This window comes from Danaus plexippus, chromosome 15 (genome assembly GCF_018135715.1).
Source record: "Danaus plexippus chromosome 15, MEX_DaPlex, whole genome shotgun sequence".
NCBI lineage: Eukaryota > Metazoa > Arthropoda > Insecta > Lepidoptera > Nymphalidae > Danaus > Danaus plexippus.
Window position 1 is genome coordinate 1,987,967 of NC_083547.1, and position 18,409 is coordinate 2,006,375.

The window sequence follows — 18,409 nt, forward strand, 5'->3', positions numbered from 1 at the left end:
AGTGTCTGGTAATTCTAATTAGAATTTTCTTACATTGTCGAAAACTTCGAAATTAGCCATCTATTCTAGTCAAATCAGTTATTTTGGCATAAATAAAGTGAAAATAATTTACATTTTCGAGATCACAACTAAAATGGAACGTATTTAATAGAAGCTCAGAATGTTGTTTCCAACAAGGTGGGAAAAAACTCGATATTTACTCGCTATACTTAATTGCGGAATTTACAACATCGTCGCAATTAATACTCCAATTAAACAACTTCAATCATACAATTCTTTTTAAAGTCAATACTATCGAAAACAAACACGCAACCGATAACCAGAGCAGCTCAGTGACCAAGGTATTTACATATACGTACGGACCATCTCTTACACAACTATTATGACCCAGCTATTAACCTGGTCACCCCATTTAGATTTAAAAGAACTTAACTAATCTAGTCAAATAGTGCGAAATTCATATAAAAACAAATGATCCATATAAAAACCAATGGCCAATGTTACATTATTTCTGTCAGAAACAGATACCAATTAAAATTTATTAAAATTATTATTCTTTTATATTCTGTCTATGATATGGAGAATAAAAACAAAATAGTCGATATATGTAATGAAGTCTACTGAAAAGCAGCAGGCAGGCTTACCACAAAATAGCCTTGTCACAAAATTGTGACACTCTTCACCTATTTCTTACTACTTTATTTTAAATATTATATTGTAAGAAATCATTAGATACTGAATTTAACGTGCTTCTATGTAAGATGTGTTTTTGTTTTTTCTGTTATCAATGTTTTTTGTAGATAATTATAACAGTGCACTTCTATCCATGTTTCTTTAGTTTAAAATTTAGAAAATCAAGGAAAGAAATAATAGGTAATTTTACTGAGATTGTGATCTTAACATCAAAAAATACATCTCTAGTTACTATCAGGTACTCACTATCCGATTATAGTGAACAAAACCCTTTCAAAAGAATTACATAACACATATATACATGGTATCGTTTCAACATGGATTGCCTTGCAAATTGTTATAAATTAAATTTGACTGCTCTAGATATATTTTCTTTAGTGCATATCATAATTTGGCTCTTTGAAATTATTTATTTTGAAATAATTAATTTTGAAATTATTTATTTTATATTTGAATTGCAATACATAATGTTATCTTGCTTCATTGGTAATTTTAAGTACTAATCTTAACTTTCTACAGTTATTTTAGTAAATAATAATGACTTATTTTACTTTATATTTTCTGAAATAAACTTGGAAACTCCAAAAACGATATGATATGATAGAAGTTCTAAGTAATAATTTTAACATTTTTTCTCAAACTCTCTCATGGCTTATTGGTCTAGGAAAATAAAATATAATATACCTAAAATAAAGTTTAGTAATGAAAGCAAGGGATTGGATAAACAGAATTCTTTTACTGATTTTCGTTTCCGTTTCTACTTATGTAAATTAAAAATAAGGTTTCTAATAAATTTTATATTTATGTATCATATATACGTTATATTTTATTTACGATAAATTCAATTTTATATAATAATGCTTATGTATATGTCGTTTTCCTAATTAACAACCCATTGTTGTTGTAAAGTAACCTACAAAGATATTTATAACCCAACGACAGAGATAAAATCCGAAACTGACGTTAGGATCGCGATAACACACGTTAAAACTTCCAAAAGCTTTATCCTTACATCGACACGAAATTCCAAGGCAACCGTAATTCCTTAACAACCTCAGAAATTTTATGGCAATAAGGTAGCGTAAACGATTGGGTTGAAGTTTCGAATTTTGGATGGATAATGTTTAAGTTAATCTTCATCTCTTTAACGTAATTAAAATATTTTTTTGCAAAACAGTTTTCACTGCAAGTCCCCCTGTTATATTTATGTATATGTAGTCTTGAAAAAAAGAACGTTTTAACATAATCTTTTTATCGCTTTTCTAAGATCATAAATTTATTTAATCATTAAAGTAGTACCTATTACTGTAATGCTAACAATATTTTGTTATATAATGTAATGTTTAACAGAACATGTGGTTACGGCAATAATCGAGTTTCTTTGTTAACCTAATGGGCTCCGATTGTTATATGAAGGAACAAAAGAACATAGAAAATTTGCTTTCTAAATATGACCAGTCTTATCTGCCTTTCTTCCACAAAATTAGAGGTAAAAATACAAGAAATCAAAATCTAGACTTTATCTCATAAGGCTACAGAGTAAACTACGAACGCTTCACACACTTCTCGCCTCCGGGTCAAAACGTGAGCACATATTTAAAGCGGGCGATTATGAAAACATATCGTTGAAAACATTTTATTTATTTATTGAAAAGTGCTACAGAAGTTCAACCTTATAGAATAGAAGAGGTTCAAGTCAATGAATTTTTTATGGAATAATTTAAAAAGAATATCCGGATATCTGAATTTTTTTCACGTTTACATAAATAATTGACGAGGCAATTTTTATTTGCTCTTCCAATTTATTTTTGAAAAAAACTTAATCAAACAATGTATGTGTATGTTTCAAATAATGAACATTATTTAAATACCGTATCTGATAATACTTAGATATACATAAAATTTACATATCATTACTTCTTAATCACAAAACTATAATCACGAAGACCATCTATGATGGAAATGAGATAGCTCATCAATGTTTAGGGTGCACACTTTTAAGTTATACAGTTTATATATTTAATTCTTTTTTGTGATGTACATTTAGTATATGAAAAAGTGTTTAACTAAACACCAAAAAAAAAAAACTGGAAAATATAGTACATAAAAAACAAATGGTAATAAAAATAAGTGAAACAAAGATCGAAATTTAATGAATATTTCAAGTAATAGCTGACTTGTGTAAAAGGTCCTGAACACATATATTATATAGCTACTAGCTAAACTAGTAATTTTAATACAAAATTTTTGTAGTTGTACGTCCAATGTGGGTTTTAAAGTGTGAATTTTTTAGTTAACACTAATTTATCCTGGCGGTGTAAAATGGAAAAAAAACTGTAATTGTATTTAGCACTGCACGTAAACAGTAACAAATTCTTAGGCGACAAAACATTTATATATTTTTTACTTTTTATGTGCATAAATACTTTTAATATTTGTATCTTATCGTGTACTGTTCCTGGACAAAATTTTTGTCGATTTTTAATAAAACTGTCGTTAATTAAGCCACCTCTTTTATAAAGGTCAACTTATGAACTTGTTAGCGAAAATAAAAAGAGGTTGAAAATAATGTGCAATTAAATTCAAACGTATTAGCTCTAAATGTTAAAATTATTACCTTTGTAAATTCTTTCTATCCTTAGTATATTTGTAAATGGATAAAGATATTAAAATTACGTAACAGCGTATTTAAAAATTTATACCTGTAAATATTGATATTTTTTTTTATTTCACAACTTTGAAACATACCTTTTTGTAATCGAATTGAGATAAACATAAATTTCAATGCTAAATGCTTACGTATCAAAATTATTACAAAAATAATATATTTTCAAAATTGAATAATAAATATATGTATTTTTTATGTTTTGTTACATGTAAGTAAGAAACTAAGGCTAAGTCTCTTTTACATATTTCTCGCTACCCAGATTTTTTCTATTCCTATTTTAATAAATATGTAATTAAAACATTAAAATAATAACATGCCAGCCCTATCTAAAATAAATAAAACACCACGAGTGAAATTAATAATATCAGATAAAAAGGATTATAGTAAATAATAATAGACTCGCAGAAGCTAACTCCATCGTTAAAATTTGATGACCGAAACCATACCAATGCGGTGAAAGTTTCGTTAGTGTAAATGTTGAATAAAAAGGCTGACTTTAAATTGGCGATATACGAGTACATTTATGTATTTATATTAAGTATTTTAATTTTCCTATGAAATAAATTTATCTAAAGCATTTTTCATTATACTGTACAACGTACCGAAGAGTTAATGTTTTTGTTAATGTGCCTATACGAAAAATTGTGATCACTGGCTATGGCAGTAGTTTTTTTTAGGCGAAATATCGCCTAACGTCCCACACGTCTAGTGTTTTATAAGTATTCATTGTAAAACTCTTTTCATTTATTCTTTTTATAAACGATAGAGACGAGTCATGTAGAAAAAAAAATATTTTATATGACCAGGACCCGTCTAAAACTTATTTTATCATGTAATTCAAGTAATCTTCCAGCATTTTTATATAAATTTATTGAATATTGTTTAAAAAAAGGACTTCAATGGACGTTAACGCCTTACAGAATTTCGCTTCGTTATTGTTATTACTTAAAAAAAATTAAACATTAGTAGGTTCAAAAAGTTTTTTTTTTTGTAAACTTTAAACACCAACTCTACGAAATGTTTCAAATGACCCACAAAACATAATCTTCAATACAAGAGCAGTATCATTACCAAAAGGTCTTAAACAAATATTATAGAAGAATCTTTTTGAAATGTTCAAACTAGAACAAATATCAAAAAGGTGAATAACAAAAAGTGTTGATAAATATAGGAAGCTGTGAAATTATCTGCTACAACAGCAACTTCCCTAAACTTATTTATATAATACTCGTCAGGATTTCTCTCCTATTATTTTATTTAATCAATTTGTATCTGCAGAGGTACTGAGTCACCACATTGCAGATAGACATTGCCGATTGTTTGCAATGACACAGACACACTCTGATACTCCGGTTAAATTGATATATTTACTATACAAAGAAAAATGTCAATGTTAACGTTTGTTTTAAATAATTGAAAATGTTAAAGTAATTAGTAAAAGAAAATTTTTTATTCACTGCTTTGTGTATCATTTATTCGTATAATTCTTTTAATTTATTTTTGCTGTCCTTGGTAAATTCCCTTTTGTGAATGTATATTCTCTTTTACCTTTTGAATAAACAGTATTATTAACCTGATATATACACACACACACACATATATATTATATATATATATATATATATATACATATACATATACATACATATATACATATTAAAAAATTAAAATTTTACTGTTGCTTTATAAAATAGATAAATAATGAAAAATCCACAAAGAACATCAAACCAGTTAAGGTACATTAAATTCATATGTAGCCCCATAAACAAAATGTTTATACATTTTACTATTAGTGATTCTAATATGCATAAAAATGAATATAAAACACCACCAGTCGAAAATATGTATAAAAACTTTGGTGAAATATTAAAATTAAATGTATTCTCCTTAGAGAACTCCTTTTTAGAACTATAAATCATACAGCAAAGTATAAAATGCTAAGAGGGATCGTAAATTGTCTACAATTCCACTTCGATACAGTTCTATTGCCAAGGGCTCTTTCCCACATTAAATTAAACCAAATATATGTATCTTTTATATGAGGAGTAATATACTAGCAATAGATATTATCACTTAGATTTTTATACAAAGACTGTATATACATTAATACAAAAATTAAAAACATGCTGTATTTTACTTATTGTAAAATTACAAATGTGTAACGTCTAAAAATTCAAAAAGATATCAACAGTTCCTATATAATTCGAGAATTCTTTTCTGCAGAATAATATAACATCCCTACGATAACAGATCTTCAACTTATCTTCAAAGTCACCTTACCCACCGGCTGAGGCGTAAATTTAAATTCTTATCCTCATGAAATCAACAGGAAAGTTTTACGGTTAATGTCGAGGAAAAGTTTCCTTTCCTTTTTTCGGCTACAACTTTTTATTGAAAAAAATAAAGGCACATTGGACTTAGTCGAAACGTGCATTGTATTGAAGGGCCTTTACTAGCTATCAAGTTGGGGTTTGACACGTTTTGTCTTTTAAATAGAAGCCATTTTTTAGAATTGTACCTTCGATAATTCAGAAATTTATAACAAAGACTTGGACTTGGAAGTTTTCTGCTACATACTTCTGTATTACGTATATAAACAACTTGATCTTGTGAATACAATTCTCTTATAAATAACTGTGAATTCGACAAATAAAAGTACAGCCAAGATCTTATCTTGTTTTGATTTATATTTGTGCGTCGCCGTCCAGACCACACATGTTTTTATATTAGTAAATTTTAAAGGGTGTTGTGTTAATGGGGCTTATGATTCTTTGGGAAACCAACATCCCAAAAGACCATGCCATCAGGCTCAATAAGTATTACGAGCTCGTTATCGAACTCACCAACCATAGGTTTGTCGTAAATTTGTACGATGTAGAAGTGGAAGCGAGAGGTATAAGAGCTACATCTCTCTACAACCCACTAAAAACTTGGGTTGCATAATACTAAATGACCTGTCTAGTACTAACTTCAATTCATTCTAAGAAATTACTTCGAAGGCAGCCCTAACAGGTTTGTTTCAAATTTAGTTAGGTTGACAGAGAAGTATGGACAGTGAAGTTAACGCGCGTTACATAGGGGCACCTTAAACCTACACCTGGGTTGCAAGTTCTATCACTATTAAAGCTCCTCTCCCTGCAACGCGATGGACCCGGCATTCGCACGGTAAATTCGTGGAATGCTGAGAAGTTTCGTCACTTATAAAATAATACTAGCTAATGTCAAAAAAAAGTCTGTGACTTATAATACTTAGTAGAAAATCAAACATTTAAATATTTAAATGATTCTTATTAGTTAAAAAAACATTAAATTTAAGTTATTCAATTTGTATGATTACTTGATTATGCAACGGCGTTTTTAAATTATATGAGATAATAAAATTTTCCTCTGCTGATTTGAAGCAGTTTGATTAATTTTGGGTTTGTTTGCTTAAGCCTTTTATTATTCTCTTATGAAAATACATAGATACAAAGGTGATGAATGTTTAGAATAATTGTTTGATTAGTTTATAGAAGTTGGTTGATATAACAGTAACTGGAAAAATCATTTCTTATTGTTTTTCGAGCACTTTTCTTTAATTATGTAATGTATTTTTTTTTTTTGGTTTATTATTCAATATTTTACTAGAATATCACATTACCTTGGTAGTGTTTATCACTTTCTCCGAAATATTGTCGCTGTATTGCAATAAACTTTCAAAATATATCTGTTTTAATTCATCAAATTACTTGATTATATAGGTTATACACAAGAGGTACAAAAACTAAACTCGTGTCTTTAGAAACTGAGTGCTGTAACAGCATAATATTAAAATAAAATACAGAATGAAGGAGGCGTATGCATAATACGAGTAACAATTTACGAGCTGTTGTTCGTAGCCGCTTATGAGGAAAAACGGATACAAGACACTTTATGACAGATGAGTATTTATGAAAACAAGTGGTATTTTATATGTAAAAGTCACAACATATCTCAAATTCTTACCAGTTAAGAAGACATTTATTTTGATTCAATGTTTTAAATTGACTGGCTTATGGTTTTGTGTTTTTTTTTTTATTTTACTTGACGAGTAAGTTTGAGAGCGTTAGTATTTCTACAACTTATCATCCTTTTGAGCAGTTACTTAAAAACTCATAGTTATGAAAATGCATTAGTGTTTGTGCTTAGAGCTAAATACTTAGTATTCAAAACTCATTAATTGTTATGCATAACAACGAAAGAAAGAGATAATCGGTCCAAAAATCCTTCAGAACAGCCGATAATACATAAAAAAAATTATATGTGTACATTAATTTAATTATTTATAGGCGTTCGAAAAAAAATAAGTTTTGAATTATAAATGATATTATTACATATAAGACATAGTTCCTTTAAGTGATATGAAATAATAATTTTCAGCATAGGGCCAGCAAAGTCAATTTATAAATCGTTTTTATTTCCCATTCAAGAAGGAGAATAAAAGTGATTTTTCATTATTTTTATGATTAAGTTTTCTCATATAAAAGCTAGTCTCGTTGCGGAATTGCATTTCGAGGTGCCTTGGTTCAGAATTTTCCCATTCTTTCCTGAGAATATGTTGTAATTACCACACTAAGCTGTTGGGGGACGTAAAATGCTTACAAATAATATTTTCACTGCACTTTTTACCAAGAAGAAGGAAAATATGTATTTTTTTAAAACAATGGTAATGCGAAGATAATTGAAGGAATATTTTTATTTATGATTTTTTTTTAAACTTTCGATTGGAAAGTAAAAAATATCTATCACATCATAAATCTAAGTAGATAGTTTGAAACACGTTATTAATCATAACAAAAATGAAGTGACGGAAAGTTTCAATTTTAAATATTGATATAGAACGTAAAAAATTTTCGTCCTTAAATTGTAAAAAGACAGAGAACTTTTAATTTCATATTATTGCAATAATTATAAAATATGTTTGATACTTTTAGATTATGTTATAAAAAATTCTGAGAATTCAAAGGTTCTCTTAAATTTTTTCATAAAATTCTTTGTCTAGTATCATTTCATTCTAAACCAGACAATACCTCATTATAACAATGGTTTAGCATAACAAACGTAACTTCCTGATTCTTCCACAGAGCTACCCTCGAAACCGGTGATCTTTGACGAGTTCGGCAAAGAAATAACCGGAACTGCCGGCCCTTTCAACGAAGGGGGCGACTTTAAGCTTATTTGCTCCGTGAATGGGGGTGAGTACATGATTTGCCTGAATTTCCTGCTCTTTCAAAATTGTATACAAAAGAAAGTCGAAAAATCTCAAATGATATTTTTTAATCAATATAAACCTGTAGTATAAGTCGTAAATTAATTCTGATTTATATACTTTATTCTATATTTGTTACAGATAAATAATGTTTGCAATTGTCAAAATATTTGTTTAGATTTCTTTTATTTATTTGATAACTGAAATTTTACATTGTTTTAACATCATGCATAAAAGATAAAACGAAGCATTTAAATGATGAGCCGTATTAAGGGTTACTTTGATAAATAAGTAATATGTCAATCATGTCGGACGGGTTGTTTTGTTAAGGTTTTTTTTTTAAATAAATGTATTCGATAAATTTACATGTCTTTATTTATTTTTCTTTCTTCATTACAATATTCTTTTGTAAAATTTATAAAGTACATAGAGTATAATATACTGATTATTTATATTAGATCACAATATTCCGCTTTTATAATAATTTTTATTCATTGACTTAGGCAATCCTACGCCAAGAGTACAATGGTTGCATGGCGAAACTGTACTCTCTTCACTGAGCGCGGTAGAGATGCCAGTGGGTAACACCAGGTCATTGACCCTCTTGGTCACAAACGCAACTCGTGCACACTTGTCGTCTGTATACACATGTACAGCGGATAATACACTGCTATCTCCGCCACAAAGGGCCTCCGTTCGTGTAGATCTGTATTGTAAGTATATACATGTAGAATCAAGAGTTATTGGTTATAAAGTTTCGCATATGACTTTAAGGAAATAGACACTGTATACATATTTCAACAAAATAAGGAACAATGCGTGTAAGAAAGATTATTGTTTGAATTATAGCCGTAGTTAAGTTATTCTTTTGCTACCTTGTATGGCAAGAACCTTGTATGCGTATATCACTTCTTTTAGTATCTGTTCGAACCAAATAAAACACAGAAGAAGTAATTGTCTTTAAATGTACACCGCTATAAGCTTCATTAGGCAGATAAAAACAGAGGTAAGAATAACAAATTACATGCTGTTTTAGAAAAGGTATTGTATGTAATGTAAGACATAAAATAAAGAAAATAGGTAAGCTTAAATTATGAAATGAATTTAAATTGTGAAACTTTTAAATATTATTAAGGTTTAAACTTTTAAACTTTTTTCTTCTTTCTAATAATATTTATCAGACTTTGTGAAATTGGGGAGGCATTTTTTTTCATCTGGCAGTTTTAAAATAATAAAATTGAAAAATTCTATAACTTTGCTACACATTCATCCTTTTTTTAAGTTTCGCGTAAAATTTTCATTGTATAAAAGCCCTGTCTAAATAAAAAAGAAATGACCCTCGAAATTCGAAAATTTCCGGCACGCATAAGTCGTTTAATGAATGTATATGGGATGGAAAAGGTGTTTCAGCGTCACAGCTAATGGAACGATGTTGTTTCTGTCTTTAGTAATGACAGAAGTAAATTGCTCTTAAATTATAGTTGTATCTAGTTTCAAACAAAATAAGTAAACAATTGTGGTCAGTGACAGTATAGTTTTTCCCATACGTTGTATTACACATAAACCTCATCCTTAGAACCTTGAAATATAAAAAAATATCTTTTATATTTAAGAAAAGACCCATAATAACTACTGTATATTTGTTTTTTTCTAGAAGCAAATTGAGGTATTGTTGAAAAACATTCTACTTTATCACCTACAAAGGGAATTCAATATTCCACGTTCTTTAGATGTGACGTGATCTGTGATTGAATTGTGATTCGTTTTGAATAAAATATTATAGGAGAAGTAAAGCAAGAACTATTTTTTTTCTATTTGAAATGAGCTATTTGTAAACCATTTCGTATCAGAATAAGAATTAAACGTTATCAATACTTATTGCTACTTTCAAACAACTTCTATAAATTAACTTATGCAAGTTTAAAACATACACACATGTTAGGTTAGGCTGTTTAAGGATTGAAAATTTTGATATAAATACACATTTGTGTTTTAAGTACTTCAGGTGTTGTTTTATTTGAACAAAAATTATACAACAGCAGGTGCAACTTCTGTGAGTGTGGCGAGAAAATTGCAACCGTGCAAATATTTGTATCTTTAAGAAATTTTATGAAATGGGGAAAAACATTTGTTGTAAAAATATACTTTGAAAATTAAAGAAACACGAAACCGAAAACTTTTCCTCTCTATGATGAAGCTTAAGCGAGGTTTAATGTTTCTGCGATTTTGAATTAATTCAAATAATTAAAGTTGCCTTTTGGTTATTAAAAAAAAGGAATAATTGTAACCATATTATAAAAATATAAATTTTATTAAATTAAAATAATCATTTTTTTTTTTAAATATCCAATATTGGTTCTCGATTCATATAAGTTACTATTTATACTGTTAGTCTAGATTTTCAAGGATGGCTGATTTAGATTAGTCACAAAGCGATATTCATAAACTTAAAACATTTTATTGTCAGTGCGGCCACTGTCAGTCGAAATCTTATCGAGGGAGCAACCATTATCAGTGGGCAGACAAGCCGAGCTTTGGTGCAAGTCAACAGGTGCAAGACCTCCAGCAGTTGTCACTTGGTGGCTAGGTGGCAAAAAACTTGAATCTATAACTAAACAACAGGTACACATATTAAGAAATTGTGATTTTTAATTGAACAAATGTAAAGTTCACATTATGCAAAATTTTCTTCTCATTTATTCAAAATTATTTTATAATATTACTTTTTAATAGGATTTAGAAGAAAAGAACGAGACTCAGTCTCTGTTGAAATGGACACCTTCAAAGGAACAAAACGGAAAAATACTCACGTGTAGAGCAGAACATTCCAAGTTCAATAGTTCAACGATTGAGAGTAAATTGCTACTTAACATTTATTGTAAGTATTCTTCTTTTGTATTCGTTTTTGTTTGTATTTAGTTATATATTTTAACATACAGAACATTAAAAACTTTTTTTTTTATTTTACACATATATAATTGTATAGAATTGTCGTCAATCTAATCATAACTGTGGTTATACAAGTACGATATAAAGTATATTTTTTTGCTTATTAAGAGTTATGATAATATTATTTTGTTTTAACTAACTTAAATATATATCTGGAACCTACCAATATATATAGGATAAACTTTGTATAAACCGAAGGGCTTAAACAGAACATATCATTTTTCCAAGCAATTGATACAAACAGTAGGGAATCATATATAAATACCCGAAGCCTATTAAGTTCTAAAGGTATACTTGGAATCCATATCATTACTCGTTTAACTAAAAAAGGTTTTGTTTTAATTGTATATATATATATTACCCTTATTTCATTTTAAAAGTCCTTACAAAGTTTTAATTAACAAACTGGTTCGAGTCGGTTAGAAATTTAAAAAATTAATTCATTTATTTATTCATGATTCATATTCCACTAAAAATAATTAAAATTGAAACAGCGACAGTAAAAACGATTGAGAGTACATACATAAACAAAAGATATTTGAAAGTCGCCAACGTTACCTCCGAAGGTGCTCGTAATAACGCTATTTAAACACATTATTTTTAAGTCGTGGTTCCCTGGAGGTTAAAGCCCTGCCTCCGAACTGAATGTACTCTCTAAGAGTATTTAGATACCACTGACGGACGGTGAAAGAAAACATCGTGAGGAAACCTGATCTTATAATTTCAAATTATAACTTTGAAATCGCCAACCCGTCTTGAGCAAACGTGGTGATTAATGCTCTAAAGTTCTCCATGTGAGAGAAGCGTTTGCTCAGCAGTGGGCTCCTAAAGGCTGAAGATGATGATGAGATACATTATAAGTAAAACTAATATATTTCGGATATACTACACGGATTTTACCTTAACTCGCGAAAGTCTTAGATCTCATTACATTATTAGTACTCATAATGAGATATAAGACTTTAACGTTTATTCATTTAAACAAAAATAATATCTTGCGGAATTACTACGCGTATTTCATGATTTTAAAAACTACATACTCCCGACGTTTCGATTATTTTTCAGCAACCATGCGGGCGGACGAGATGTGAACTTCTGTCCGTTGGTCCTGCTAATTATCATCTACCGCCAACGATTTCTTAATTTTCTGGCGTACCATTCTGGATGCTAGCAGAATGTACTTACGGTGTTGCGAGGTCCTGTGATGTGGTGACGATCATGGGATTTTATATTTTTAAGGATTTTATATTAGATAACAAAATAATGGACATTATTTAGACAGTTCTATTTATAAAAAAAATTACAAAGACCCGACAACTAAAGTTTTATCAGAAACAAAAATATTAATAAATAAACACAGTTCTAAGCATAATTTAAATATCAAATCATAATTTAAATACCATCGTGTGCAAAACCACCACCACCACGTGTGTACGGGTTACCTAAAATCCATAAACAAGATGGTCCCTTACGCCTAATTGTAAGCCAGATTGACTCACCAACTTATAAACTGGCTAAATTTGTTTAAAAGATATTATCACCACTCCGGGGCCACAAAAAATCATTTGTTAAGGATTTCTACCAGTTTGTTAATGATATAAAACACCTAAAATTAACAGACAATTGCGGTATGGTCAGTTTCGAAGTACAGTCATTATTTACTAGTCTACCTGTTCTTGACTGCATCGAGATTGTAAGAGGTAAGTTAAAAGATAACAATATGCCTATAAAATATGCAGAACTATTAAAGCATTGCCTAATATCTGGCTAACTCTTGGGGAAGGACGAATTCTACATACAAGTAGTTGGAGTTGCAATGGGTTCTTCGGTTTCCCCCGTAGTCGCTGGTATATTCATGGAGGACTTCGAGGCGCGAGCCCTTTGCTCTTCTCCAATAAAACCTTCAATATATAAACGGTATGGAGATGACATCTCCACAATATTTAATAAAAATATAACATTTTTCAAACAGCTTTTCTGAACCACCTTAATTCTATCAATAGCAAGATTCAGTTAAATATAGAATTGGAGGCAAATAATTATTTAGCTTTCCTTGATATACCTGTCATTAGGAATCCTGACAATACTTTGGAATATACTGTTTATAGGAAACCCACACATACGGATAGATATGTACTGTGTCTAGTCAGACAAAGAGGAGCATCGGTACAAGGTTCGATTCGATTTGATAAACCACAAATCCTCGCTCCTGAAGACAGGTACATACCGAGATTAATCCGCGAGGCTATTAAAATTTAAAAAAAAAATCCCAATTTCAATAGAGAAGATGGCTGAAATCTATCCAACACCTGGGAACCTCTCCTTAAAAATATAAAACCCCATGTCCGTCACCACACCACAGGACCTCGCGACACCGTAAGCGCATTCTGCCGGCATCCAGAGCGGTTCGCCAGAAATTTAAGAAATCGTTAACGGTAGATGATAAATAACAGGACCAACCGACAGACATTCACATCTCGTCCGCTCGTGATCACGGTTGCTGCAAAGTAATCGAAACGTCGGGATTATGTAGTTTTTAAATAATAAAATCCGCGTAGTAAATCCGAATAATACTAGTTTCATTTAGATTTTCTTTATTTTTATTATGTGCTCTTTAATAAAGAGAGACTAAAAGTTATATGCGAAACACTATTTTGGATTACTCTTTGTAGTGGTTTATTTTATTTTTATATTGATGTATTTTGATGTGTTGTTTATTTACCTAACAACATTTTCCTGTGTATTATATTCTCAATGTTATGACTATGGACCTCTTTTCTTTCTGCAATGAAATCGAGTCAAACCTATTTGATACAGAGAGGGTTAGTGACAAGGAGAATAGAACTCTATTTCATTTAACGTAGGATGAATAATTCAACAGATGTGCCGGTTGCTACAATGCACCTTGGCGCGAAAATGAACCCGAACGATATTGAAGAAGGAGACGATGTGTACTTCGGATGCGAAGTTGATGCCAATCCCCCTGCTTATAAAGTTGTGTGGGAACATAACGTGAGTTCAAATTTATTTCGCTTTTCTATTTTGTTACGAAATATTTTTCTCTTTTATGATATAAAATAAAATCGGCGGACGGAAAAACCTAAAGCGTGACACATATGATTTGAGCTTTTTTTTATGCGAAAGGTGGCAAACGAGCAGACGGCCTACTTGATGGGCAGTAGTGACCGTTGCCCATGGACATCCGCAACGTAGATGTTGCGGATGCGTTGCCAACCTTGGTTGTAGAGGAAAGGGAGGGGTGGGAATAAGGAAATAGTTGGAAAGGGTGAGAACAGGGAAAGGGCAACCGGCTCTCTCACTCATCAGACGAAACGCAGCCATTAAAGGCTACTTTACGCCGATCTTCTGCAAGAGGGTGGTACTTCCCTGGTCGAGTCAGCCCATATTCGAGCTATAGCAATTTGACCACAGCTAGACTACCACCTAAAAACCGCTGTGATCTTTTTTTTTATTTTTTCTATTTTTAATTTATAATCCTAAATAGCAACATATTTTTCAGAATTATATTTGAGTTAACTAAAAGCTACCTAGAGATGTACCAAATTAAACGTATGTCAAAAGTTAATTAACATTATAATATTTCAAAATTATGAAAGTGCTTCAACATTTTAAAATGAAGTTTACGTTTAATTTCCATAATTAATTTTTTTACGAGGATGTTGTATGTTGTTTTATTCACAAAAATAAATATATATACACTTTTAATCATATCATTATAGATACATTTAAATATTATGCCATAAATTTTATACAACATTGTTTAAATTATTAAAAGGTTTTTTTAATATAAAAATTGTATGTATGTTTCACGTGCAGATTTTGTTAAAATAGAAAAAAAACAACGGATATAAAAATTAAAATAATTTTGCTGCCATCCAAAGACAATCCATTATACTTCAATACGTTATGTTCGCTCCCCTCTAAAATTTATATTGAAAATAAAGTCTACTTTTACGACGGCTATGAAAACACACTTGACGACTTCGCTCCTATTGATAAGATAAATTTATGTTCCAGGGCAATATAATGATAAAAAAAACTATCCCTTATAAGCTCTTGTATAATGTTGAGAATTTTTTTTATAAGTAATGTTACAGTTGGTTTAAATTTTCCAAAATATAATCAAAAGTTTTTCACCGGGCTTGGATAAAATAATAAAATTTGTTGGAATTTAAAAAACATCCTACCCATTAATTATTATTTCACGATTATATTGGCTTGCGTTTGGCATTTAATCGAGTAATCATACGCCAAAAATGCCTTACATCATTTTGGAAAAAAGATGAACTGTTTCTAATCAAACAGAGCTAAGAACTGCCGCAAGATATCAGTCCTTTCTTCTGAGCTACGAAGAATTAGACAAGACGCACACATGCACACACATTCACCTATACAAACAAACATGCATGCACCCACAGACATGGACGTTTAGCTAATAAAAGGGGGTTTAAAAATAGTCTTATTTATATATTTACTTATACTGAGACTTATTTAGCGATGAAGCAAACATTTAAATTTTATTATTATTAAAAATCTTTATTGCAAAATTTTTCTATTCTATATTTTTTTAAGAATCAGTGTAATAAAAAAAGTCTTTCCGTAATAGATCCCAAAGTTATTAGTTATGATTCTTAGAAATCTATTCAATCAATCTATTCAATCAATCTTTTCTATGTAACTATAACAAAAGATTTATTTGAAGCTACGAGTACATGCAAGTTTTCCCACAATTCATGCTTTTTGCCGAGACCCGTACAAAAAGGCTTTGTATCATTTGTGATGCGTAAATTTGTCAAGCGTGAACTGTCAATATAAAGGCCAATATAGTAGTCGACAGTATTTTCTAGAAAGATATATATTATAAGACAAATTTCTGTAAATATTATGCTTAAAAGTTTACTGGTGCGGTTTTAAAGGAGAGAAATATTGTTAAAATATATTTTATGCTATAATTTTGTCCATTTTTGTGGCATATCAATTTTGAGTTGCACGTTCAATTTATAACTAAAACATATTTATTTTTTTACTATGACAACTTTGTATGCATATCTAAAATGTATATTCATTCTGCATATGAATTGAGTTTTATCACTAAATTGCGACATAAAAAATTATTTTAAGAAATTTATACCTTTAAAATATTTTTAAAAGTCATCTTTATTTGCCAAGTTGACGAATATTTTATCTGCTATTAAATTAGACGTTAATACGTATATTTTTTCTTGTTGCTTCCTCATCCTATTTTTATGCAGTCTTTTCAAGCTTATCATAACATTATTACTTTAAAATTAAAAATTTGTACGAATGAAATTAAATCACCAGGGTATTTTGCTTCAACACAATCCTGCTAACGGAGTCATCCTAACTGGTAACACGAACCTTGCAATACGTAATGTGTCACGACACCAGGCCGGTAACTATACCTGCACTGCGTCGAACGTCGAAGGAGACGGAAAGTCACTTCCCGTGCGAATGCAAGTCGTTTGTAAGTTTTTTATTTAATCTTTACAAAACATATTCAGGATTAATATATGTTTATGGAGTAATAAATAGAAAAATATCTGATTTTTAAAAGACAATTAATAAAAAATTTATACTTAGCTTTTAAATAGTCATATTTTATAGCATTTTTTATAGAAATGGGTATATTTTATTAAAGTTTTATACATTTTATGCAGATAGACCCATATGTCGATCGAAAGATATGAAAATAATAGGTGCAGCCTTACAAGAACCATCGAAGGTAGAATGCGAGGTGGATGCTTTCCCTCCCCCAGACACGTTTGAGTGGACACTTAATAATTCTGCCGGCTCAATAAAGGTTGACCCTGTAAGTAGGTCTTTGATCTTTATAAAAGCTTCAATAATATTTAATCCGTAATTTTGTTGATGTAATATTACGTTTAACATTGATAATGTGAGAGTTTATCTACAAGATGTAAGTAAAGTACTCATGATATATTTACAAATCTTTCAAAATTGAAGTGATATAACATAAGTTAAGGTTTGTCATACAAAATTATTTAAACACCCTTTCCTTCAAAGAATCCCTTTGACAGGGAATACGCCAGTAAAAAGAAAATACATTTTGAGACTATACCGATTGAAGTCGCGAAAGGGTTTAACTTTGGGAATACTCCTATGCTACCCTTATAAAAATATTGAGCAAAGGATTACTTCTGCTATTTTTATGAGATACACATAAATGACCTTTCTCAGTATATTTGATATTATGTATATTTTGATATTTATTTTAACGAAGTCAATAAATTAATAATAAATTTACGTATGATTACTAATCTCAACTTATATTCAAACATGAGAGGTTGAAATAAAGTAAAAATATTATAAAGGAAAATATTGCTCGCACTTTTTAAATCTATTACGTATTATTATTTACTTCATTAGTATGAAATGTACGTAGATTTACTTTTCAACAAATTTATTAAAACACTCATAATTACTTAAGTATTCTCTTTCAATTAAGCTAAGCGCTTAGTTTTTTAGATAAGCTTTAAATGGATTTTCTTTTTAAAAGGAACGCTTCAACGTCAATGGTCAAGCCGGAAAATCGGTATTAACGTATGTCCCCGTATCCGACACGGATTACGGAAAGTTGTCGTGTCGTGCAACAAACCTAGCAGGGCAACAAATGTTGCCATGCGTGTACACTATACTGCCTGCAACTAGACCTGACCCACCGTCCAACTGCTCAGTATATAATCTAACCGATGATTCGCTGGATTTAACTTGCCTTGCGGGTAGGTTCTTATTTAATAACGTTATACAATTCAATTTAAAATAAATATATAACATTCTATATTTATTTATTATTTATAACATTCTTTATT

The 18,409-nt window shown here is 29.8% G+C and overlaps 1 protein-coding gene across 4 annotated transcripts in view; it reads left to right on the forward strand.

Moving 5' to 3' along the window:
* Nucleotides 1–18,409, forward strand: part of LOC116766241 (nephrin-like) — a 105,178-nt gene that overhangs the window by 72,780 nt on the left and 13,989 nt on the right. For all 4 annotated transcript variants that reach the window (XM_061522869.1, XM_061522872.1, XM_061522871.1 and 1 more), the window contains exons 5-12: nt 8,464–8,574; nt 9,092–9,301; nt 11,056–11,210; nt 11,322–11,466; nt 14,419–14,549; nt 16,881–17,043; nt 17,237–17,388; nt 18,097–18,319. In XM_061522869.1, the coding sequence (XP_061378853.1) occupies nt 8,464–8,574; nt 9,092–9,301; nt 11,056–11,210; nt 11,322–11,466; nt 14,419–14,549; nt 16,881–17,043; nt 17,237–17,388; nt 18,097–18,319 (1,290 nt within the window). The remainder of the gene's footprint in view (nt 1–8,463; nt 8,575–9,091; nt 9,302–11,055; nt 11,211–11,321; nt 11,467–14,418; nt 14,550–16,880; nt 17,044–17,236; nt 17,389–18,096; nt 18,320–18,409) is intronic.